At 37.0% G+C, this 25,286-nt stretch overlaps 1 protein-coding gene across 1 annotated transcript in view; it reads left to right on the top strand.

Moving 5' to 3' along the window:
* The first annotated feature begins 1,712 nt into the window (after positions 1-1,712).
* Positions 1,713-25,286, top strand: part of BOLL (boule homolog, RNA binding protein) — a 48,948-nt gene continuing 25,374 nt past the window's right edge. The window contains 11 exon segments of the mRNA XM_059392632.1: positions 1,713-1,812; positions 5,647-5,790; positions 8,326-8,417; positions 10,259-10,313; positions 11,839-11,914; positions 16,071-16,198; positions 18,588-18,658; positions 18,814-18,842; positions 18,845-18,876; positions 21,859-21,906; positions 22,681-22,803. Coding sequence (XP_059248615.1) covers positions 1,792-1,812; positions 5,647-5,790; positions 8,326-8,417; positions 10,259-10,313; positions 11,839-11,914; positions 16,071-16,198; positions 18,588-18,658; positions 18,814-18,842; positions 18,845-18,876; positions 21,859-21,906; positions 22,681-22,803 — 819 coding nt within the window. The 5' untranslated portion in view covers positions 1,713-1,791.

Genomic DNA, 25,286 nt, shown 5'->3' with positions numbered 1-25,286 from the left:
CTTGGGCCCTGAAATACAGCCACCGTTCCCTAAATTAAGTTGATGATTTACATGTCACAGACTGAACACCTACTGTGGTGAAGGCAGTCTTTTTAAAAATAAATGTTTTCAGTCAAAAAAGACTTGAGCAAAAAATGAAGATAGTAATAGCCACTCAAATCTAACAATATTATTGGGGAAAAAAGCCCAAAGATTAGCTTTAATATTATCGAACAGCGAAGTTATTCTGCTCTACAATATGAGTATTAATTTGAACAGGTTCGTGTTTTCTGTTTCCACAGAAATTAAAACCTGAAATGAGCTTAAATGGCTCATGCAGAAATGTATAATGACTTTTAGGATGCTTTCGCTGAACTGAATCGAATGAAAAAAATTATATTTCCTATTTTTTGGTAAATAATATAAAGATCTGAGAGCATTATCAAAAATTAATAGAGCGATACTGCATATTGTTAAAGTCTTTCTCTTGAAAGTAGAATAACCCAAAGTCAAACTGTTATGAGAGGACAGAGGTTATTACTATTGTAAATGTTAAGTGTCGCCACGAACTTTTGTAAAATACGCGCCAACATGGTTAGGCTCGTGAATTCTTGTCAGGGAGACCCCGGCTGAGTCTCTGAAAGCTTTAGGTTTTGGCCGAGTGGCCTGGATCGCCGTCTGACTCGAGGCGCGGTCAGTGGTCGCAGCGACGGCCGCCAGCCCGGCCGCGCACGCTCACTCAGCTGCGATGACTTGGGGCGATTGTGAATTTTCTGTCGCCGAGACGTATATTCTGTAGGCACGCTCGCTGTCACATCGCGCAGTACGGCGGCCACGTGTAGAACTCTCGGCCGCCTTCCACAGACCTCGGCAAAGAACTCGTCCTTCCAAGACGGCCCCAAGGCTGCGGCGGAGCGGCCAGAGCCGCCCCCGGCGCGCCGCCCCCTGCTCCCCCCGCTCCCGCGCGCGGCGGCCCCGTCGCCGACCGGCTCCCGAGGCTGTCGCGGCGGCCGGGCGGTGCTCGGCCGCGAGGGGCCCGCGGCAGCCGCGAGGGGCGCCGGCCTGCGCCGGGGGCCCGGACTGGGCTGCACGGCGGGTCCCAGCCAAGTCGCCCGCGCTGCCCCGCCCGCCGGCCGGAATGAGTGACGGCGACAGCAGGTGCGAGCGCGGAGTCCGAGGCTGCTCCGGAGTCCCCGAGTTTGGCGCGTCAGGCCCGGGGGGTCAGCGTTTGCCTCTGGAAACCGCCCTCCTCGCCCCGCAGCAGCCTCGCGAAGTGGCCCCTCGGCCGGCCTCGTGCTCCTTAGTAAAGCCTGGGGTCACGTCACCCACCAGTCGCAGCCGCCGACTTTCCCCCAAACGGGAGAAGACAGGGAGGCGCGCAGTGCATGGTGCTTTGCATAACCGTCCGCGTTCTCCTCCCCAGCCGTCCGAAGGCAGGCGACGGTGGCCCCTGGGCCGAGCCCTCGTCCGCACACCCCACGCCCACCCCGACTTGCCGCACGCTCTTCCCCTCAGACGGCCCAGCTCGGCGACGCCGGCCCCAGCCGAAACCGCCCGCCCGCGTCGCTCCCGGGCTTGCGGCGCCCGCCCGCCCCGCCGCCTGAGGCGACGTCGCTGCTCCTCCCCCCCCCCCCCCCCGGGTGGCGGGTTCAGGCCCCGGGTCCGAGCCTGCGCCGCTGCAGCTGCCAGTGCCGCCGTCGCCGCCAGGGGGAGTGTCTGTCGGGAGCCGTGGTGTTGCTTCCGTGGTGTGAAGGTGCTTTCAGACTTCGGGTTTCCGTTCCTCGCCCTCGCATTTGAAGCGCGTGGAGGAAGATGGAGACCGAGTCCGGGGCGGTGAGTACAGCAGGCCGGGCCTCCGGCCCCGGGATGGCGCGGGTAAGGAGCCACGCGGACAAGGGTCCTCAGGGGCTGAAAACCGAGGTCGAGGGCCCAGACGCCCACTATTTTGTCGGGAAGAAACGCGGACAGGATGCCCCGTCGACCACCGCGAAGAGCGGCCCGGCCTGCAGGCCCCGTCCGGTCGTGTCGTGGGGTCCGGAAGGCGGGACCGCCGGGCCTGGGCCGGGTGTAGGCCGGCGGGGGCACCTCGGAAAAGGCCGGGAGGCTTCGGGAGTCGGCGGGGGGCCGGGTCCCGTGCAGCAGGCGGCGCTGGGCCGGAGCAACAGCTTTCCCGCCCAAACTGGGCTGCGCGGCGTCTTCGACGCTCGCTGCGGCGGGACTCCCCGGCCGCCCACCGCGAGGGGTTGCCAGGGCGGCGGACGCCGCGTCTCGGTGGAGACCGGAAGGCCTGAGAGACCTGGGGGGAGGGGAGGGGCACCGTGGCCCACGACGGACCCAGACACTCCAACACCCTGTGTGCGCTGGAGCCCCTCAGGACCCCGTGGGGGGCGGGGGAAGGGGGCGGGGAGCCAGGGAAGGCCTGAGAGGCCTAAGCCTCCGAGGCAGGGGCGGCGCCAGGCGCGGCGGTGCCCCACCCCACCCCACCCGGCCGGCAGCCAATCAGCACGCGCCACGTGCGGCCGAGGAGTTGCCCGCGCTCGAGGCCGACACGCCGGCCCGGTGCCGTTGAGGGTTCCCGCCACTGCTGCTGGCGGGCTTGCGGGACAAAATTTCTCGCTGGCTGGCTTTCTTTTCCCTCCCGCACTTTGGTGGGGAGGGGGTGGACCCTCGTGTCAGTGCCCAAGTTCACGATGACCCGCGAGAACCTGAGGAAGTTGTCGCCACGGCCATATCCCCCAGCGCCTCGGCTTGCTGGCCTCGGAGGGGACGGAGCGCCGAGGCTGTGACCGCGACGGTTAGCCCGCCCTCTTCCTGTTGTCTTCGTTGGCAAAGTGGATGATAGATTCCGAGGTTAATTCACAAGGGAAGAAGTCAGTAAGGGCACATTTCTTTAGGGGGAAATTCTTAATTAGCGTTGGAAGTTTTGCTAAGCCAAGAACCCTTACTTCTAACCAAATAACAGCACCTACCTAAGTGCTTGCCATACACTTGCAAAATTATTGCCAGTGGAATCTGAGGCTTTCTCTGTTGTTCAACACCATGCATCGCTAGCCTTCTCGAAGGAATTCAGATGTTGCTTCTGCTTGAACCTTGTTGCCTAGAAAAAATTTTCTAGGCTATTTTTCTAGGCATGTTCTTAAACCTCAGCCTAATGATTGGGATATCATGAGCAGGAAGAAATGATTCATTCGTTTATTCTTTTGTTCCACAAATATTAATTGAACACCTCCTACGTACCGGCTTTACTTCAGACGCTGAGTGAGCAAAACAGGCAGAAATATGAACATTGCACTACCGTGGAAAGTGATAGACAATAAACACAAATTATATAGCATGTTGGAAAGTGATAAGTGGTAAGAAAAATGAGGCAGTTGGAACTCACAGTACAGCAGGAGTCTTAGAAACTGGAGAACGAAGTGAATAGGCTGGGAAAGTTGATGTTTTTTCTTTCTGGGTATCATTTAACTAGTTTCTCAAAGTAGGAAATAAAGCACTCTTTTCACTTCTGTTCATGTCATCTCTCTCAAGGAAAAATAATGGAATTAACTCTAAACAAATCGGAGAACAAACAAGTTCATATGTTGAACTCATTTTGTTTTGAAGAAGAAACTTTCATAAAGACTGATTTTTTTTAATTTTGCAAATACGTAATTTCTACTCTCTGTAAACAGAGACAAGATTATATCTACTAGAGATATGCTATTATCTCTAGCAATGCAAATACCTGGTAGAAAAATAAAACTAAGCATCCCCAGATCATCTATCCTTTGCACTACAGAGTCATTCCCTAGAGAGCATGCTGTTACGATTGGATTCCAGTTTCTTTCGATGGAAACTACAACACAGCAATTATTAAATGGGATAACTTTTGGGTGGTTTAATAGGTGTCTTTATGAACCCCCTTATACTGGGAATATGTGTTGTTTGTTCCTCCCTTAATACTAGTTGCAGAATAGAGCCCAATAAGGTCCAGCCTACAACCCCATAATCACTACTGGCCTAGTCATTTCTCAGTATATCTTGAAGAGATTAGGGGTTATGGTTTTATTGGCCAATGAAGTGAGAAAGGAGAGCAAATATGAAAAAGAACAACTCCATTACCTAAGTTAGAGATTAATTTTCTTGTATTTGTTTCTCATAGAATTGATATTATGAACTGCAAGCTTTTTGAAGCTCTCATTTAGTATGTTAGACTGTCTCAGAAGTTGGTTAAGTGTTCCCAGAAGGAGAGTAATTAGCAAGTGCTTAATTGGTTTCTCTTCAAAATCCTATTCTCTTTTTTTTTTCAGATATACATTGAGTCTACCATCTTGCCATTGTACAAAGGCTTACATGTTAATATATATTTATTAAAATCTAAATTAGGCCCCCCAACTTAGCATTGTGAACATACATGTACTGTGCTCAGTTCTTTTTTTTTTTTTAAAGATCTAATTTATTTATTTGATAGAGAGATCGCAAGTGCACAGAGCCGGGCAGAGAGAGAGGGGGAAGCAGGCTTCCCCCAGAGCAGAGAGCCCAGTTTTGCGGGGTTTGATCCCAGGAACCTGAGATCATGACCTGAGCCGAAGGCACTGAGCCACCTAGGCACCCCTGAGCTCAGCTCTTTAGTATACAGATTTATACCTATGAGTTATATGTATATACTTTTTTTTTTACAAAATCAGTTTGATCTTCAAATTTAAAAATGTGACTTTAGAACTAAATATGGCGAACTTGAATGTCAGAGTTTATTGACTGACTCATCAGTGCCCTTTCGCCAAAGACTACCAGGAACATAGCTGTAGTTAAGTAATGTTGGGTCTATTGAACTGTTGACACAAGGAAGAGCATACATCATGGAGCCTCTAGGTAAGAGGATGTTAGAAAAGAATTTACTATGGGGTTTAGGCATGTGTTAAGCTGTTTTTAGAGAATATTTAAGGAAGAAGGGCTTTACTCTGAAGTACATGTTGTCAGAAAGTGGGAGTAATTCTATGATTGGGTATGTTAATTTTTATTTAGAAGGTTAAGAAAAATAGATGGAGGCCAAATCTGTGATTGACAAAGAAGGAGCAGTTACACATATCAGCCAGGATAGAAGGATGTTTGGTCATTTTTGTGGTTTGGACAATGCTTTTGTTTTTGTCAGGGTTCAGATATGATTAAGGAATGGTGTATTTTTTTTATAAACATATATTTTTAGGACTGGTGTATTTTTTATGGTGATTCATCACAATCACAGAATAACTTTGCCTAATGTCTGTTAAGAAGAGAACGCCACAACCTTACTGTAAGTTCCAGGCCAACTCCTACCACCACCAGAACCAAGCCAGTCCCCAGATGTCTTGGGCTGCTTTTCTCTTTCTCAAACTTCCTTTTGAATTTAATATTCCTCAAAATTTATAATACTTAAATAGTATACTTAATAACAACATGAGTATATTTAAATAATATATTTTAATATTTAAGATTTTCTCTGTAGTGGAACAAATTCTGTATTTCCCATGTTTTTGTTGCTCCAAAAAGTATTAGTTCTAACTCTAATCTTTATAATATTAGCATAAAATTAAAGTCTAAAATATTACATTTTGCTTAAATGACTCATCTTTTTGATGGATACATGTTTTCAGTCTGCATCAAAACTTATACCCAATGCTAAAAGTTTAAAAGAATTTTATTTTACAGCAAACATCAAATCAGACGCAAACAGATTCATTATCTCCATCCCCTAATCCTGTGTCACCTGTGCCTTTGAATAACCCAACAAGTGCCCCAAGATATGGAACAGTGATCCCTAATCGCATCTTTGTAGGAGGAATTGACTTTAAGGTACCTATTTATGCATGCAATGTAGTGTATTTTTTGTATTAGAAGTTACTTTATTTCTCAGAAATACTTGATACAACTGCAAAAATAATCTTATTTACTTATTGCATAATGATTACTAGGTTTCACTTTGTCTTATTATAAAGAATCTTTTCAATAACAATGTAGGTTGAATGGAACATATAGAATTGTCCAATTTCACATACAAGGAAATTGAGGCTCACTGATATATCTGTAGGCTCCCAGCTTCTTAGTGACAGAGTGAAGACTAGAATCACAGTATTCCGACTCATAGTTTCATATTCTTTATTTCACCATACCATACTAATTATATTTTATTACATAGTACTCCAATAGACCAAATAATGCATGACTATAATTTTTAAAAAGATTCAATACTTTTTAAAAAAACCACAAAATTTAGTCTTATGAAATCCTGTTTCTTTATCCCAATTTTATTCTCAATTTCCTGCTAAGTAATCTGAACTTACATCTTTTACAAATTGCTTTCTGCCACCTAATTCAGAATTTGGTCACCAATAAAAGACCTGTGACCTTGTCAGAATAAAGCATCTTAACATTAATATATTTTAATTAGGTAATGAGCCATTTCACTGTTTCAGAGAGGCTTAGTTTGTTGTTGTTGTTGTTGTTGTTGTTAGTTGTTTTTCAGCACTATTTGGGAGTAGTAGTAAACACCTATGGGAAAGGCCTGCATGGCTATTTTAAGTAGAATATCCTTCTTTCCAAGCGGATATATAGAAGCATTTCCAAGCTTCCACTTTATATGCTAGAAATTACAGACAGTTGTTTTTCCTAATTTAAGAAAATCCTTGTGCCATTAGGGTATGAAATTTTATTACTATTTCCCTGTAATCAACCTTTTACAATTTGGATGAAATTATTTTTTTTTCTGCTCCAGAGAAATATTACACTTACTGTATTTGTCAGAATAAGATTATTAAGCAAGTATGTGATTGGTTCACTAAAAATAAAGAAAAATTATTTCTAATGAAATGTTTATTTTTTAAAATATTTTTTGTTTCTGTGGAAAATAGTAATGGCTGACCATAAATACACAAGTTGACTCTTCATGTTCAAAATTAATTTATGTTACAAACAGTATATTTTTTAAATAAATCCTCAATAAATGGAAGCATTTGTATGACTAGATTATTCTAGGTTACTGAATTCTGTCAACTACATTATGAACTTTGGAGGCCATTGTTACAGTGCAGTTATAATTTACAGATAATTGCTAGGGTCCCCTCCCTGGTTCTTATCCCTTTTCCAAAACCAGACAATTGCCAACAAGGAAATAGTTTACTTTAGTAGGAAGCTGTGTCAAACTTTTTAAAATAATTCTTTTTAGAAGCTTATAGCCCCTCTTTCTTCATACTTAATCATCTTAACTTCCTGTCTCCTTATTTTTCAACTAAGAAGTAGAGTCGCAAAATTGAACTTGTGTCTCTTCTATCAGAGAATAGTTTGAATTCATTTGCATTCAAATCTCTAATAAAAATTCTTATTCTGGCATTGACTCCATTTTCAGTTTATTGAAATAAGAGATATTTATTATTCTTAGATTAACTCAGTATTTGTTATTATCCAGTTTAGCAGCTTTAGGATATCAGCTAAGCTGCTAATGGATGTAAGTAGTGAGGTAGCAGAGGAACTCAAGAGGCATAGCCCTTCTATTGGGCATGTCTTTTTCTGTGTATCTAAAGAAAATTTTTTTCTAGAGATATTTAAAGTTCCCCATGGCATAGTTATACCTGAGCCAGAAAATGAAACTAAGTGAATTTAGTGTGACTACTCTAGGTAAAGGTGATATGAGTCTATTAAGAGACTATTTCAATTAAAACCATCTTTGTAACTATCTTGTCTATAACTATAGTCTAATAATGACTCAGATTTTTATTTTGAATGACTCAGATTTTATTTTATTTTATTTTATTTTGAATCATAATGTCATTATTTAGTCAAAATGTATATTGAGTACAGATAAATTATCTAAACTTTAAATCTTGTAGTCACTTCACTGGTATCACAAACTGAGTTCAAGTACTTTTGGAAATACTCCTTTCCTAAGACCTCATTCTTTATGGAGACAGCTGATTAAAATAGAGGGACTGGTACATACCAAAATCCTTGTTCCACTGCCATAATCATGAGCCTCTCTGGGCCAAAAGAACCAATAGTACTATGCCATTGCTATAGGTTACAGCATGCCTAATTTAAATTATTTTTTAAACTGACCAAAAATAATTCATCTAAATATTAGTGTACTTTCTTTGTAGTTATAAAGTAATTCAGCTTAAAAATTTTTTATTGCTTGAATAGTTTAACAACATGATTACTGCATAAAGCAATGTATTTACATTGATTCTAATAACTTAGTGGTTTGTGTACTGTTTTAATGCTGAGACATTCCTATATTCATATTACTATTTGCTTATAATCTCCAAAACAAGTATAAGACTTGTTTCATTTTTTAGCAATTAAAAAATTTTTTGTGTGTTTCTTTTATGCCATTAGACAAATGAAAATGATTTAAGAAAATTTTTTTCCCAGTATGGGTCTGTAAAAGAAGTGAAGATTGTAAATGACAGAGCTGGAGTGTCCAAAGGGTTAGTATCTCTATAGAAAGTACATAGAATTAACAATTGTGTTTTTATTGGGTTACTAGGTTTTATATACTCACTTACTTTTTGATTCCAATTTTTAAAAAGAGAATCTCATACCCTCTTCTTTTCTTCCTATCTTTAATCTTCCATTTGGTGTGGGTGTGTGTATTTTGGAGGGAGGGGTAACATTGTAACATTCCTTAATTTGTTGGGATGTTATTCTTACATGGACTGAGGGGTCATTCAATGTTAGGTAGCAAGCTTTTAATTTTGAGTAATGTACAGCAGCTAAGGAACCAGAAGCTAAAGAAATCAGATACTTTTAGAATTGTATGCTTGCTTTAGACTAGAGAAAGCTTTATTTGAAAAAAGCTGACACAAAGGAATATCTGTAGGTTTTGCCTCAGATACCTAGAGAACTAACCTGAGAAATACAATTTTAATGAGAATGATTTTTAATTGCCAAATCAAAGAGAATGAAAACTGGGAAGAAATCAGTAGGATTTGTCTAAAAATCACTAATAACCTTAGAGCAGTTTCAGTGGCTTGGTATAAGCAAAAGCCAAATTTCAGAGAAGAAAGAGATAGTTTACATAGTGTACTCAAGAAGTTTGACAACAAAGTTAAAGAAAATGGGTAAGACAGTGGAGATCAGTGAAGGACTGTGTTTTCTTGAAGGAGAGGCAGAACATACATGAATAGACAGAAGAGAAAGGACCAGTGAGGTGGAAAGAAAATTATACTAGTGGAAAACCTCATTCAAGTATGTCAGATAAGCACTTTGGAAGAGATGGGATTCTGCAGAGAGGTTATTTTTAAGCAATTGAGATACTTCCTCAGACTGACAAACAGTATTAGGATGAAGTGAGATTGTACCTCTTGTATATGGTTAATAGAATTCTCAATATTTTGGTAATATCCTTTTTTTAACCATTGAAAAACACATAGAGATGTATACTGTATTTTATGCCTTTTCCACTGGGTGGTGTATGTGTTCTACAAAAAAATTAGCATAAAACTATTAGCCCTTGTTTAATGTTTGGGCACATAGAAAAAGAAATTCCTTTGTTTAAAAAAATAAACTTTTTATACAACAGAGTAATTATGAATCAAAATAGTAGTCAAAATATTTAACACTACTCTAGTTTCCTTAAGTTATCTACATTGAAATTGTGCTGGGGGGATATACCTTTTATTTCTTTCATATCTTTTTGTCTTCTTTGGCTTTTTGGATGTTGCATACATAATGTATTTGTATCTTGAACATTATACGAATTGTACTCTGAAAGTAACAATTATATATAAGAAGCAGATATAAAATCTAGGATGTACACATTTTTAATTGATTTATATTTGAAAAACACTAATAATTGCATTATCAGTTTATATGTACTAATAATAAATAATGTATCTATATACTCATTTTCACATATAAAAAAATTTTGTGTTGAAATTTTTATTTTTTTGAAGTTTTTTTTCCTACTCTGATTCCTATTTAAGCTAAACTTCTATTATTTTAAAAGGGATTATTGCTCTGTACTAAAATTTATTATATCCTAATTTGTAAGCTAGAACATGAATCCTTCATGCTTTCCTGATTTGTATACAGCTCAGATCTGAAACTGTTTTAAGATCCTGGGTTTGTTTGGGGTTTTTTCCCTCTTAGTGCCCTGACTCTAGGAAGAGGTCACAGTGTTATGCTCTGAAGGATTCTCTTAAATTTTGCATGGTGGTGCACCATAGAAAACCACTCATTCCTACAGTGGCCCATTCTTAAAAAGAAATTTAATTTTAATATAACTCTAATATAATGTTCTAAGAAAATAATTTATATATTTATTTAGGTATGGTTTCGTCACTTTTGAGACACAAGAAGATGCACAAAAAATTTTACAAGAGGTGAGATTTTTTTGATGTATTTAACTTTGTTTTTTGGAACTTCTTTGAAACTAATCCTTTAGGATACTTTTTTATTATTAGCTTTTCAATACAATGATTAATTGCTAGAAAAATATTTTTATAAAATATAAAAATGCAAATATTATTTGCATCTCAAGATTGACATTGGTCTCAAAAAAAATTGAATAAAAAAAGATTAAACAGAGGCTCCTGACTGACTCAGTTGGTAGAGTGTGCAGCTGTTGATCTTGGGGTTGTAGGTTTGAGCCTCACATTGGGTGTAGAGATTACTTAAAAATTAAATCTTTTTTTTTAAAGATTAAACAGAAATTTTATCTACAGAAAAACATTCCAAATCATTGCATGAGTATGTTTGCAAAGTTATAATATAATTTTTTACTTTATTTGCTTACTAAGAACTTGGGAATATATGTTTTCTGTAGTGTTACTAGCACTTTGAATTACTAACAGCACAACAAACATGGATACCTAGAGTGAAATTATCTGAGATTATTTCCCTCCTTTCTGAAAAACTTACATAAGCTAAGAAAAAATCTATAGCCTGCAGTTCAGTGTAATAACTTTAAATCTGACAAATGTTACATTTTATTTTTTAGGAAAAAATAGAGTTCGAATTATACTTTATTAAATCACATGCAGCTGATCATTATTTTTAATAGTTATGTTTTATAAAGTCACCATGAACATTCAGTTAGCAAATACTGACTGTTCTTCCTAGAAGAAATACAAAGTTCCCACTAGTTTCTGTTTACATTAACCAACCAACCAGTGAATACATAACTTTGTTTTGTGTGTATTTCTGTTTAAAGACATCATGTTAAATATATATTGTTGATTGACTAACATTGAACTCCTGGCCAACAGCACTGTAACTCGTGTCTGAATTAAGCCTATCTAAAACATTTTCTCAACAAGGCAAATGACAGTCTTCTTGTGCTTAGGAACTTAGCCAGCACTTTAACACTACACTTGAGGGCCATTTTAAATAGCAAAATTTAAAAAAAACTAAAAAAAAAAAAAGATAGCAAAATCACCAACATAAAATACAAAAATACAAAAAAAAAATGGCACTAAACAACATGAAACGACTCTTTTTTAAGAGCTGAGACAGAGTGTTGCCTTATTTGACCTCAGCCTGGGACTGTGTATGTCAGGCAATTCAAAATTTTCACCTCACTGCTCATGTCCACTAGTAACTGCTTAAATTGCCACAAGTTTGCTTTGGGGGTTACAAATAACTTTAATGAATAGGTGAATTCCCAAATATGGGATCTATGAATAGAGGACTGACTGTATTCCAATTAAAGAACTGGAGTCAGACCATCGGAACCAAAATTCAAACCCAGATCTTTAAATATCCAAAGACTTTGTTCTTTCCAGTATTCTGGCTGCTTTCAAAAAATGTTATAGTCTGAATTTTAAAAATTGTTTCTCACTAATTTTTCATTAATGGTTTTGTAAAATAGTAGTACCAAGATAATAAAATAATTTTTTCTTATTTTAGGCTGAAAAACTTAATTATAAGGATAAGAAACTGAACATTGGTCCAGCAATAAGAAAACAACAAGTAGGAATCCCTCGTATGTATTGAGAACTAATGTATTTTTCAGTGTTTTTGCATGGGTTCTTTTTTGAAATATTACTTTTTTTGAAGAACTTAATTAAAATATCATGTTTCTTTCATTTAATAAAGTTATTTTAGCAAAGTTGGTGATCAAATGAATATTTCTTACCAAAATTAATATATGTTAGATTTTGGAGGTGCAGGGAAAATTTTACACAAACAATGGTGTTTACATATATTGCATATAGTGACATCTTTAAAGGAAAACGCTTCTACATAAAAATACAATTTAAAATTGCAAAGGTAATTAGAATTATTTTGGTAAAATAATTATTCTAATTATTAATTAGAAACTTTTCTAATTAGAAAAGTAATTTAAAATTGGAAATTGAAGAGGGGTGCCTGGGTGGCTCAGTGATTTAAGCCTCTGCCTTCAGCTCAGGTCATGATCTCGGGGTCCTAGGATCTTGCCCTGCAGCAGGCTCTCTGCTCAGCAGGGAGCCTGCTTCCCACCTTCTCTCCCCCTGCCTCTGCCTACTTGTGATCTGTCTCTTTCTGTCAAATAAATAAATAAATAAAATTAGAAATTGAAGATACTGAAAGTAAGAATATAGAACCAATATCAGAAACTCTGGTTGCAATGGTAGGTACTGTAGCCCAACCAGATATGTTATAATTATGAAGGAGCAATTCCTAAAGCTTTAAGAATTGGCACGGTTGTGCCTTCCTTAAATTTCTGTAATGCTGTCCACTCTACTCTTCTTGTTTTCTCACTCTTCCTCTATTATATTAGGCATCTTTACAGTTAGATTTTACCCAAAGATTTACTGAACTCTATAGTCGTCTTTAGCTGGAAGGAGATACCTAAAATCAGTAACTGAATTTTCTTATTCTTCCTTAACTGTGCCCTACTGTCTATTGGGATGTTTAAAACATTAGGTTGTTATTGTATACCTGTTAACAAATTAATAGCTGTGCTCCTTTGTACTGTTCTACTTTTGACTGAGAAATTAACAGTTATGGGGTACCTGGATGGCTCAGTTGGTCAAGTGATTGCGTTTGGCTCAGGTTATGATCTCAGGGTCCTGGGATCAAATCCTGCATTGGGAATCCCTGCTCAGCAGGGAGCCTGCTTCTCCCTCTTCCACTCCCCCTGCTTGTGCCGGCTCTCTCTCTCTCTCCCTCTGTGTCTCTCTGTCAAATAAATAAAATCTTTTAAAAAAATAGTTATCAAGTTTAATTTTGACTTAGTTATGTTAATTTAGAAGATAACTGAAGAGTGCCCTAAATAGGTTAATACTTCTTATTAGTTCCAAGATGTAAGCTGTAACATATAGTAATAGTTCTATATTACCAGCAGTAGGTATAAGTAGTAATGTTCATATTATGACCCGTAAATTGCTTTAAAGAAAAAAAAAAACATAAATCACCATTCTGAATGCTTTCAAATAGTAAATTTGAGAAGTATAGGGTTAATAACATAACCAAATAGTTGCATTAGCCTTCAAATCCAGGCCAAGTTGACTCCAAAGCTCTTTATACTTTTCTGCAAATAAATTTTAAGTATAAAAGTAGACTTATGGGCGCCTGGGTGGCTCAGTGGATTAAAGCCGCTGCCTTCGGCTCAGGTCATGATCTCAGTGTCCTGGGATCGAGCCCCACATCGGGCCCTCTGCTCAGCAGGGAGCCTGCTTCCCCCTCTGTCTCTGCCTGCCTCTCTGCCTACTTGTGATCTCTCTCTGTGTCAAATAAAATAAATAAAATCTTTAAAAAAAAAAAAAAGTAGACTTATAAGATATGGGGGATTTTTATCTCAGTTTTTTTTTCAAATCTATAGCTTGTTTCATCTCTATTATCAATATTCTAGTCCTAGCTACCCACCTCACTTGCCTTGATTACTGGATGAGCCTCCTAACAGGTCTTTCTTTTTTTTTTTTTTTTTTAAAGATTTTATTTATTTATTTGACAGAGAGAGATCACAAGTAGGCAGAGAGGCAGGCAAAGAGAGAGGAGGAAGCAGGCTCCCTGCTGAGCAGAGAGCCCCATGCGGGACTCGATCCCAGGACCCTGAGATCATGACCTGAGCTGAAGGCAGCAGCTTAACCCACTGAGCCACCCAGGCACCCCTAACAGGTCTTTCTGAATCCACTTTTTGTACCTTCTGATCCATCATATACAAGGCAGCCAGAGTGATCTTTCAGAAGTGTATATTTCATATTATTCTTAGCTTATTTTGAGCTCTTCTTTCCTTTTTTTCCTATACGTTAGCCATCTAGCTTTCTTTCAGTTCCAGAACATACCATACTCCTGATATACATTATTTTCTTTGCCTAGAACACCCTTTGCCATCCCATTCCCATCCCAATCTTTTTTTTTTTTTTTCTTTAAGATTAGGTGTGGAGCCCAATGTGGGGTTGAACTTATGATCCTGGGATCAAGACCTGAGCTGAGATCAACAGTCAGACACTTACCCAACTCAGCCTCCTCGGTGCATCCCAATCATTCTTTAAAGCTCAGCCCAAACATCATTTCTTCACAAATTAAATATAATTAGAAAGTTCATACTACCCCGTGAAATACCCTATACTACCTCTTAATCTATTTATCAAAATTGTATTTAATTAATTAATTATGTAATAAACTAATAACTATTTTCTCTACCTGAAGGTAACTTTCATATGACAGGTCCAGGTTTTTTTTTTTTTTTCCTTTTGGCTGTATCAGCAATGCCTTGTAATAGTACTTTCTCAATTTTATTTATTTATGTAACAGATAAACCTGCGGTTCCTTGAGTATCTTGAAGGGAAATCCATGAACCTCCTGAATTTGTGCAAAAAAAATTTTAATGTGTATATCCCTGAGAAAAGGATGCATGATTTTCATCAGATTCTCAAAAGGATGAGATTAAGAATCACTAAAATAAGTAGTAACAATACAGATGAAATATAGTGAAAATATAAAAGCTCAGAAGTAGTAGTGTTGCTTAAAGTGGTAGGCCAGTGCTCCTCACGGTGTGGTTTGCAGCCAGTAACAGTTCAATTGGAATCTCTCAAAATGCCCTATCCCAGACTTATTGAATCTAAATCTCTGCTAATGTGGCCCTGGAATTTGTATCCTAATAAACTATCTAGGTGATTCTAATGTACGTTAAAATTTGAGAATTACTGGTATAATGGAAGGAGGATTGCCTTTTCCAGTAATTTACATAAATTTGCTGGTCAAGTACTTAATTGACTTGGCTTAAGTACTTAAGTACTTAATCTGACTTGGCTTATATAAATTTTTCAAGTGTTCTCTTGACAAAAAAATATTTCTTTTATTTTGGGGGAGGGAGCGTTTATATATAACTTGATCTGATAAAAGAGATGGGGACCCAGAACTACACATGAAGATTTGTGTTCATGTTTGCAATAAGCAGCAGTTGTAGCAAAGGGAGGCTGGAAAGTAAGAGTCATGGTCTCAATGAATGCTTGTGGTAATAGAACCAAAGAATTTGTAGGATGGAACCAAAATATCTTCAGGAGAGTATGGAACCTTTTCCAACTTCACTGCCTTCATCATCTTTGGCCTTTTACAAATAAAGGTCTTAACTAAGGTCTTAGGTCTTTTTTTTTTTTTTATTAGGGGCGCCTGGGTGGCTCAGTGGGTTGGGCCTCTACCTTCGGCTCAGGTCATGATCCCAGGGGCCTGGGATCGAGTCCCGCATGGGGCTCTCTGCTCAGCAGGGAGCCTGCTTCTCCTCATCTCTCTCTCTCTGTCTGTCTCTCTGCCTATTTGTGATCTCTCTCTCTGTCAAATAAATAAATAAAATCTTTTAAAAAAAAAAAAAAAGGTCTTAGGTCTTAAGACCTTAGGTCTTAAGGTCTTAGGTCTTATGACCTTGCTGATAATAATTTAAATTTTTAAGCTTTGTGTTGGATCACATTGTTATTAAAATCTAAATTGGTGAGTTTTTAGTATTCTTTATTGAATTTATTTCTTTTTCCTCACTTTAAGCTAATAAAAGTTCTAAGATAGTGAGTTTGAAAATATATACTTCAAAAATACTTCAACATTTGGAATTTTTAATTTGCAACATTCAATTTTTACTGTAATTGTATCAAGTGTTCAGAAATTACCTTTTTAAAAGTTAAACTGAACATTTTAATTATTATTATTTAATCTTTATTTAGGTTCCAGTATAATGCCAGCAGCTGGAACAATGTATCTAACAACTTCAACTGGATATCCTTACACATATCATAATGGTGTTGCTTATTTTCATACTCCAGAGGTAGCTTCTGTCCCACCACCTTGGCCTGTAAGTAATTTTCATCTTAAAAGGGTTTCCATCTATTCTATCAATTTTTTAAAACATTTATTTCTGAAATATTTCAACCATAGACAAGTATGAATAATAATTAACAGCCATGTAGCTACCACTTATTTAATAAATGTTAATATTTTGCCATATTTATGTAAGTTCTTTTAATAAGGAGAAATGAAATAAGAGAAATTCAGGTATAGTCTCCTTGCCCCCATCTTATTACCCTCCTTTTCTCTTCAGACATATTTGGAATATATAACCATAATATCTTTCCTATCATTTTAGGTTTTTATTACAAATGTAGGTATCCTTAAACAATAGGGTGTTTTTCACATGTAGATCTTAAATCTGGAGTTCATGTTTACTAGTCCACCCTCTTTCATTATTTTGAAAGGAATCCTCTATGAAATACCACATTTTGAGGGTTGTTCCTCTGGGCTCTCTATTCTGTTCTGCTGGTGTGTTTGCCCTGTCCAATTCCATGTTAATTCCTATTGCTTTAGAATGAGTGCTAAAATCTGGGCAGTCCTGTCACTTTTTTCTTTAGGAGTCTCTCATCTATCCTTAAGTCTTTACTTTTATAAATATAAATTTTATAATCCAGCTTGTTCAATTCTGTGAAAAGCATTTGTTGGATTTTTATTAGAATTGCATTGAATGTGTAGATTAATTTGGGTATAATACTGAATTTTACCATCCACAAACATTTATTTAGGTCTTTTATTTCCATCTGTCTATAAAATTTTCTTTCTCCGTAAAATGGTTTAGTATATCTTTTGTTGGATTTATTCTTAGGTACTCTGTGGGTTTTGTTGCTTTTACGATGGTATTTTTAAATCATACTTCCTAATAGGTTGTGACCTGTTTGCAATAATACTTTTTTTAAATGTTAACATTTGATCAGAAACCCTCCACAACTTCCATGGAGATAATCAGTTATGATTCAGTATACTTACGTTTCTTTCTGTTCTTTTCTCATTTTTTCTCCATTGAGTTATTGTACCAACATTTTCTCTGCCATAGTATTTATATGATAACATGACCTTGTTCTTGAAAAAGGAAACAAGTTCAATGATTCATGATTAAGCTTTATATATACTTATATAAGCTTTATATATATAGTGTATATATTTATGTACACACTGTAGGTTTTGGTAGATAATCTTAGCCAAAACCAAGGTTTCTCAGCCTCAGCAATATTATATTTTGGGCCAAATGATTCTGTGTTCTTGAATGCTAATCCTGTGCATGGTAGGATGTTTAAGCAGTGTCCTAGTCTCCCCACATCTATAAAAACCAAAAGTATTGCCATATGTTTCCTTGGGGGACAAAGTCACACCTGATTGAGAATTACTACCCCAAATCCATTAGGAAATTATTTCATATTCTGTTTGTTAAAAATTAAAAAGTATTGAATTTATCATGAAAAAATATTGAATTTTAATAAATTTTTCCCATATCTGCTGAGATTTTTTTCTCCTTTAATCTACTAATAGAAAATAAGTATCATAGTAAATTACATTATTCTTTTCTAATGTTAATCTGTGATATAATTTTATTAGCATATTATAGTCTGAAAATTGTGTAAAACTATGATATTTTTCTTCATTTTATGGAGGGGAAGGAGTGAACATTAAAATAAAACTGTAAAGTTAGATCCCATGTTAGAAATTGAATCTTAATTGCTATCATTAAAGCTAATTTTACCTATCTTATAATACAGTTTGCCTGCTTTATTAATGGTCTGGTTTTAAATACTCTATTTCGGTGTTTACTCTAGTACTTTGAATAATGAAGTGTTACGTGTATTTTCTTCAAACAGGGAGAAATCACTTGAAGTTTATTGATCAATTCATTTAAATATCAAATTAATAAAATAGGATTTGATCAATGCTTTAATAAATAATGTATTTGACTTAAATATATAACAAAGGAGCAGGATTTAATTATTTGTAAGCAGTGGAAAATCAGTGGCAAAATCAAATATGATTAATCATTCAGTTATGTGTTGTGTAAGCATTATCTACTGCTGGTCTCTTGATAGAAATAGGCACTGTCACCTTAAGTCCAGCTGCCATTTTCTTTTAAATATTCTCTTAGAACTATATTTTCATAATCTTTGGGGTGAAAGCAATTTTTCTGGTGGTTGTCTTTTAATATTACCATGAAAATGAAACCAAAGTGGGAATACTGTGATGATTTTAATAGACTTAAGTTGCATTAGTAATAATAATATGAAAAAGAGGTAGAAAAATGACATTTCCAATTATAGATCATAAGTTGATTGGGTTTAGGTAACAATTTGGGATAAATTTTATAATAAACTATTTTAAAGAATTTTGCCTAGGCCTAAAATAATCTCTCATTTTTTTCCCTCTTATAGTCACGTTCTATATCTAGTTCCCCTGTGATGGTAGCTCAGCCAGTTTATCAGCAACCTGCATATCACTACCAGGTAAACATGAAATTAAAAAGAAAATTCTCTTTAATACTCAGTCCTTTTTCAGTAAATTTCATTGTATTCTTTCTCATGTAGATATTCTCGTAATTAAAAAAAGATAGTTAAGCCTTGATAACAATGCTGGGCTTGGTTTTTTTCTTCTCTTATGGGGAACTAAACAATATTATACAAGAAGATGGCAGGTTTTCTTCATTTAACTAAATGTAATGAGGCCGGTTTTGCTCCCTTGGCTAACATTTAATTGTTTTTAAAAACAATTCCCAAAGCAACATATAGATAACACATACCAAATCACAGGCTGATTTTTTAATGTCATTGTTAACATTATGTCACTTTTTTGCTATTGTATTTAACATAATCCATATTAAAATAAGTAATATATTATGGTTCACATTATGGCAGCCTCTTTTAGTTAACCACACTCTTCATTAATTCTTGTGGGAGACTGGGGATAAAGGAGCCATAATGCCAGACCATTTTGGTGTTTTGTAAACAAAGAATACCTGTTGACATACTGTCTATGACTGCTTTTGTACTATAGTGGGAGGGTTCAGTAGTTGCAACAGAGATATTATGGTCTGCAAAGCTTAAAATATTTACCCTCTGGCCCTTTAAAGAAAAAGTTTGCCAATCTCTCATCTATTACACTCAAAAATAAAATCACATTCTTTCCTATCTCTGGGATTGTGGAAGAGAAATTTTTCTTTTTTTTTTTCTTTTGAACTTTTAAAATAGACCCAGATTAAATGTTAAGTTTACTGGAATTCTTTTTAATATTAAACTGGGTTTTGGGAGGACAGTGGTGTTTAAATTTTATTTTATTTTATTTTTTTAAGATTTTATTTATTTATTTGACCGACAGATCACAAGTAGGCAGAGAGGCAGGCAGAGAGAGAAGGAGGAGAAAGCAGGCTCCCTGCTGAGCAGAGAGCCCGGATGCGATGCTGCGCGGCTCAATCCCAAGACTCTGGGATCATGACCTGAGCCGAAGGCAGAGGCTTTAACCCACTGAGCCACCCAAGCTCCCCTTAAATTTTAAATAGTATTTAAGATTTAAACTTACTATTATATATTAATGTATATCATATATTATTATATTACATTATTTATTTGTAATAAATTTGTAAATTCTATTACTATGCTAAATATAAAACTAAAGTTACTAAAGTTACTTCACTTACTAAAGATGAAAATAACTTTATGACATATATTTAAAATATGTATACTAAAGTAACTTAATGACATATATTTAAAATACATGACTTTCCCTAAGTTACCTCCATATTTCAGCAGAGGCCCCAAAAACAGAACATTAGGTACCAGATCTTTCAATATGACAAGCCAAATATTGTGAAATTAGTTGGGGGATCCTTAGCTAATTGCCCACCTTGAGTACACATGAGGGGAGGATAAGATTGCAAGAAGTTGTTAGAATGCTGTAGCATGTCCCCTTCTTCACAACTAAGTAAAGAAGACATCGGAGAATGACTGAGAAAACTTAATGTTTGTCCCCTGAAATTTGTGAGATGGTACTTGGATCTGACCTCTCCTAAAAAAAAGTCCAAAAAGAAAGACTCTGGATTTTTGTGGAAGCTGGCGGCAGGGGGAGTAAATTAATTAATTAAAAAGTCCAAAGAGGAAGCTGGGCTAGTCTCCGGAGGCAGAGCCTGGAGAGAAGACTGCAGTGAGAATGTACTGAACTTCTACTCACAACAAGCAAAGGTTTATGTGTCCCAAGAGCAAGATGTGAATCTCACAGAAGAGACCCTTTTCAAAAAAACTTTAAGGAGATCCCATTAAAGAAAGAACCTGTGTGAAGTAGACTTCTAGAATCAAGGGCTAGAACTGCAGTTAGAAGTTCTCAGCAGTGTGGGGCACCTGCGTGGCTCAGTCAGTTAAGTGTCCACCTTCCACTCAGGTCAGGGTGCTGGGATCTAACCTTGTGTCGGACTCCCTACTCAGCAGGAAGTCTGCTTCTCCCTCTCCTGCTGCTGCTCCCCCTCTCATGCTCTCACTTGTTCTCTCTCTCAATAAATAAAAGTCTTAAAAAAAAAAAAAAAGTTCTCAGCAGAGAGATCACCAAAGAATCCAGTAAACTACCTATCTAGATAGTTAGCATTTGGAATCTGCCACACCCCCAAAAAATGATTTGTCCTAATTTTAATCCTAGGGCAAGGAAAAACAGGTCAACACAGTGCTTTTAAAGTGTCGGGATGAGAAAGAATAGAGCTGCTTTCTGCTTGCTCCCCATTGAGTCCAGGTCCTCCTTTTTGAACTGATTACATACAACTATAGCTCATTTAACATACCAAATACATTCTTAAAAGTTTGTAAAACAGCTTAATTTTATACTCTGACTCTGGTGTTCTCCTTGACACAAATGATAAAATTGGAAGTATGTTACCTCAATATTACTCAGGAATATTACCAAAATCTTTTTTGGTACCAATTTATAACTATTTTATAATACAAAAAATCATTTCATCTCCCGTATTTATCTTCAGATATATATTCATCATTCTGCCTCTTTGATGAAAATCTTCCTTTGTTCTTTTCATAAATTCTAAGATTGGTAGCTTTATCAGTTGTTAGTCAAATCAGGTAATGCATGGTTCAATTAGTACTTATCTCGTATTTCTCACTTCATAAGTAGATAGTTATTTCATTTATCTAAAAACTATTTAAGTCATTTTATTTCCAGTTTTTTATTAAAATGTTTTCTTAAGAGGTTATTATTCTGCCTTTCTATTTTTTAAGATTTTATTTATTTATTTGACAGAGAGAGAAATCTCAAGTAGGCAGACAGGCAGGCGGGGTGGGGGGTAAGCAGGCTCCCCGCTGAGCAGAGAGCCCAAAGTGGGGCTCTATCCCAGGTGCTATTTTGTGGCACAAAAGTTTTTCAGTTTTGATGAAGTCCAATTTATCTTTTTTCTTTTGTTGCTTTACTGCTTGTGCTTTCCATGTCATAATTTTTTTAATTGCCTAATTCAAACCCACAAAGATTTACACATATTTTCTTCTAAGAATTGTATAGTTCCTGCTCTTACATTTAGGCCTTTTACCCAATTTGAATTAATTTTTGTATGTAATTTGAGGTTTAGGGATCCAGCTTCATTCTTTTGCACATAGATATCCAGTTTTGATCTTTGTTTATAATCTGGGTGGTTTTTTTTGGTTTTTGTTTTCATTTTAGGCCCCTGCACAGTGTCTACCAGGACAATGGCAGTGGGGTGTTCCTCAGGTAAATATTAACTTTTTTCATAGTGTTTTTGTGAAAACTGAATGAATATTAAAGTCAGGAGAACGAGATTTGAGATACTCCTCTTCTATTTAATACCTGTGATACCTTTGGCAGTTCATTTAATCACTCTATTTCTTAGCTTCCTCACTTGTAAAGTGGAAGTAATGATACCATACATTTGTAAATTTCTTTACCTGATCTTGGTGAAGATCACATGAGATCATGTAAGTGAAGTCATTCTTTTAAAAAGTGAGTACTTATATAAACATGAAAAATAACTTTTTACCGTTATGGGAAAATGTATCATTCTTCGGTTGTACTTCAGATTTTGCTTCAGTTCATTTTTTTTCTTCAGTTTTCTGTTCCTAAGTAAATAAATCATCTCTCAACTTTTGATACAAATAGTATACCACCAAAAAGACTATTTAAATGACATTTCCCACTTCCATGTGAAGTCACAAAGCTGAGAATAGATGTTTATGCCAACTCAAATACTGTACATTATATTACAATCTTTGATAGTGAGCTTAATATAACAATTTTCTGAATTTATAAAAGAAGTTCTGAAGCACTAAGAACTTTCAATACTTACCAGTGATAAAGTTCTTTAATCACATCTACACAATTGAAATTTGTAACAAGATACATCTATGCTATCTGGTAAAGAACTTCAGGAAAATATGAAATAATTATTTCTGTCATCTGTTGGGTAAGTCATTTGTTTTAATTGAAATAAATAATCGTATTTGAATTAGAAATCTGGTTTTGTTTTAGTCTCCTGCCTCGTCTGCTCCATTCTTATACCTGCAGCCTTCTGAGGTTATTTATCAACCAGTGGAAATTGCACAAGATGGTGGATGTGTTCCTCCTCCTCTATCTCTGATGGAAGTTCCAGAGGTAGGTATTACTCTCAAGGTAATTTATCTATAACTGTCTCATCTTAACATTTATTTCTTTTTCTTTTCTAAAAATATTTGTTTAAGTGGCGCCTGGGTGGTTCAGTCAATAAGTGTCTGCCTTCCGCTCAGGTCATGATCCCAGGGTCCTGGGATTGAGCCCCACATCGGGATGCCTGCTCAGCGGGAAGCCTGCTTCTTCCTCTCCCACTCCCCCTGCTTGTGTTCCCTCTCTCTCTGTCTCTCTCTTTCTTTCTGTCAAATAAATAAATAAAATCTTAAATAAAATAAAATTAAAATTAAAATAATATTTAAGACCCTCATGGAAGCTGCACATTTTTTCTTTGACTTATTCACGCATTTCCCCTTTTATAGGTATCTAAGAATGCTTCATCTTTGACTTTTTTACTAACTAGTTCTGAACAATTTCTAAAACCACTGTTCACTGTACTAGGCTAATCTCTGACTTGATCTCCTTGAAAGAGTAAGACACCAAATGTTTTTCTTTCTTCTGGCTTGCCTGTCAACCTGTATTATTACTAATAGTCTGTCAATTAAAAGCATATAAAAATTCAAAAAATCTTAACAACTTCTTCTTCAAATATGTAAATCAAAAGTATTTCATGGGCTACCTGGGTGGCTCTGTCAGTTAAGCATACAACTTTTTTTTAAATTTTTTTTATTTTTTTATAAACATATAATGTATTATTAGCCCCAGGGGTACAGGTCTGTGAATCGCCAGGTTTACACACTTCACAGCACTCACCATAGCACATACCCTCCCCAATGTTTATAACCCCACCACCCTCTCCCTACACCCCTCCCCCCGGCCACCCTCAATTTGTTTTGTGACCTTAAGAGTCTCTTTTGGTTTGTCTCCCTCCCAATCCCATCTTGTTTCATTTATTCTTTTCCTACCCCCCAAACCCCCCATGTTGCATCTCCACTTACTCGTATAGTTGTCCTTCTCCGATTGACTTATTTTGCTAAGCATAATACCCTCTAGTTCCATCCACATCATCGCAAATGGCAAGATTTCATTTCTTTTGATGGCTGCATAGTATTCCATTGTATATACATACCACATCTTCCTTATCCATTCATCTGTTGATGGACATCTAGGTTCTTTCCATAGTTTGGCTATTGTGGACATTGCTGCTATAAACATTCAGGTGCACGTGCCCCTTCGGATCACTACGTTTGTATCTTTAAGGTAAATACCCAGTAGTGCAATTGCTGGATCATAAGGTAACTCTATTTTCAACATTTTGAGGAACCTCCATGCTGTTTTCCAGAGTGCACCAGAGAGCACCATAAGCATACAACTTTTGATTTCAGCTAGGTCATGATCTCAGGGTCATGGGATCAGGCCCCACATCGTCGGGTTCTGCGCACAGTCAGAAGTCTGCTGGAATTTCTCTCCCTCTGCCCTTCCCCACCAAATAAATAAATAAATCTTAAAAAAATAACTTAATAACTAAAAATTATAAATGTTATTTTCAGTGTCTTTATGTTCCCAAACCATTACTTACCTTACCATCTATGTGCCAAGAACTGTAAAGGTGTGTTTTAAGTCAGTGTTGTAAAAAGTTAGAAAATTAGCACCCACCTCCCAATTAGAATGTATTATATTATCTAAGGTTTATAACATGATGTTCTGGAATAATAATTTCCACAGTTGGATCTTAATGTTACTATCACTACTTCTACCAGGATTTCTGTTTTCATCTCACCCTCCACTCATCATTTGCTCGACTGAATCTGCAAAGTACTCTTTGTTAAAGAAAACTTGTGGGTGCTATATTCTGAATTCTTTCATGCCTCTTTGTTCAACATTGTTGTCTATAAATCTGAAAGACAATTACACTAGCTATAAAATAGCTACATCATACTGCCAACACAAAGTGCCACAAACTAGGTGGCTTAAACAACAGACAATTATTTATTGTCTCACAGTTCTAGAGACCAGAAGTTGAAGATATTGGCAGGTTTGATTCCATCTGAGGGCCATGAAGGAAGCATTTGTTTCGCACCTCTCTTCTTAGCTTATAGATGGCCATCTTCTCCCTGTGTCTTCACTTTATTTTTCTATCTCTGTGTCCAAATTTCTCAATTTTGTAAGGATAGTAGTTATCATACTAGATTAGCTTCTACCCTAATGACCATATTTAAGTTGATTAACTCTACAAATTCCCTGTCTACAAATCAGGTCACATTCTGATATACTCAAGGTTAAAACTTCAACCAAATTCAACTCTTAACAGTACTATTTCTTTATAGAACATCTAGTCTACTCTTTTCTGGTGTTGAGTATAGCCAGAAAGAAGTTTGAAGCCAGCCTTATTTTCCCCCTGAACATAATTTGCTTTTTCTTTCTGCATACCTTTTGATGGGAGGGTGTATTGTTGTTGTTGTTAAGATTTTACTTACTTATTTGAGAGAGAGAGAGCAGGGGAAAGAGCAGAAGGAGAAAGACCAGCAAAT

Source organism: Mustela nigripes, chromosome 3 (genome assembly GCF_022355385.1).
Source record: "Mustela nigripes isolate SB6536 chromosome 3, MUSNIG.SB6536, whole genome shotgun sequence".
Classification (NCBI taxonomy): domain Eukaryota; kingdom Metazoa; phylum Chordata; class Mammalia; order Carnivora; family Mustelidae; genus Mustela; species Mustela nigripes.
The sequence above is the reverse complement of the archived record's forward strand: the minus strand, read 5'-3'. Positions and strand labels throughout refer to the sequence as shown.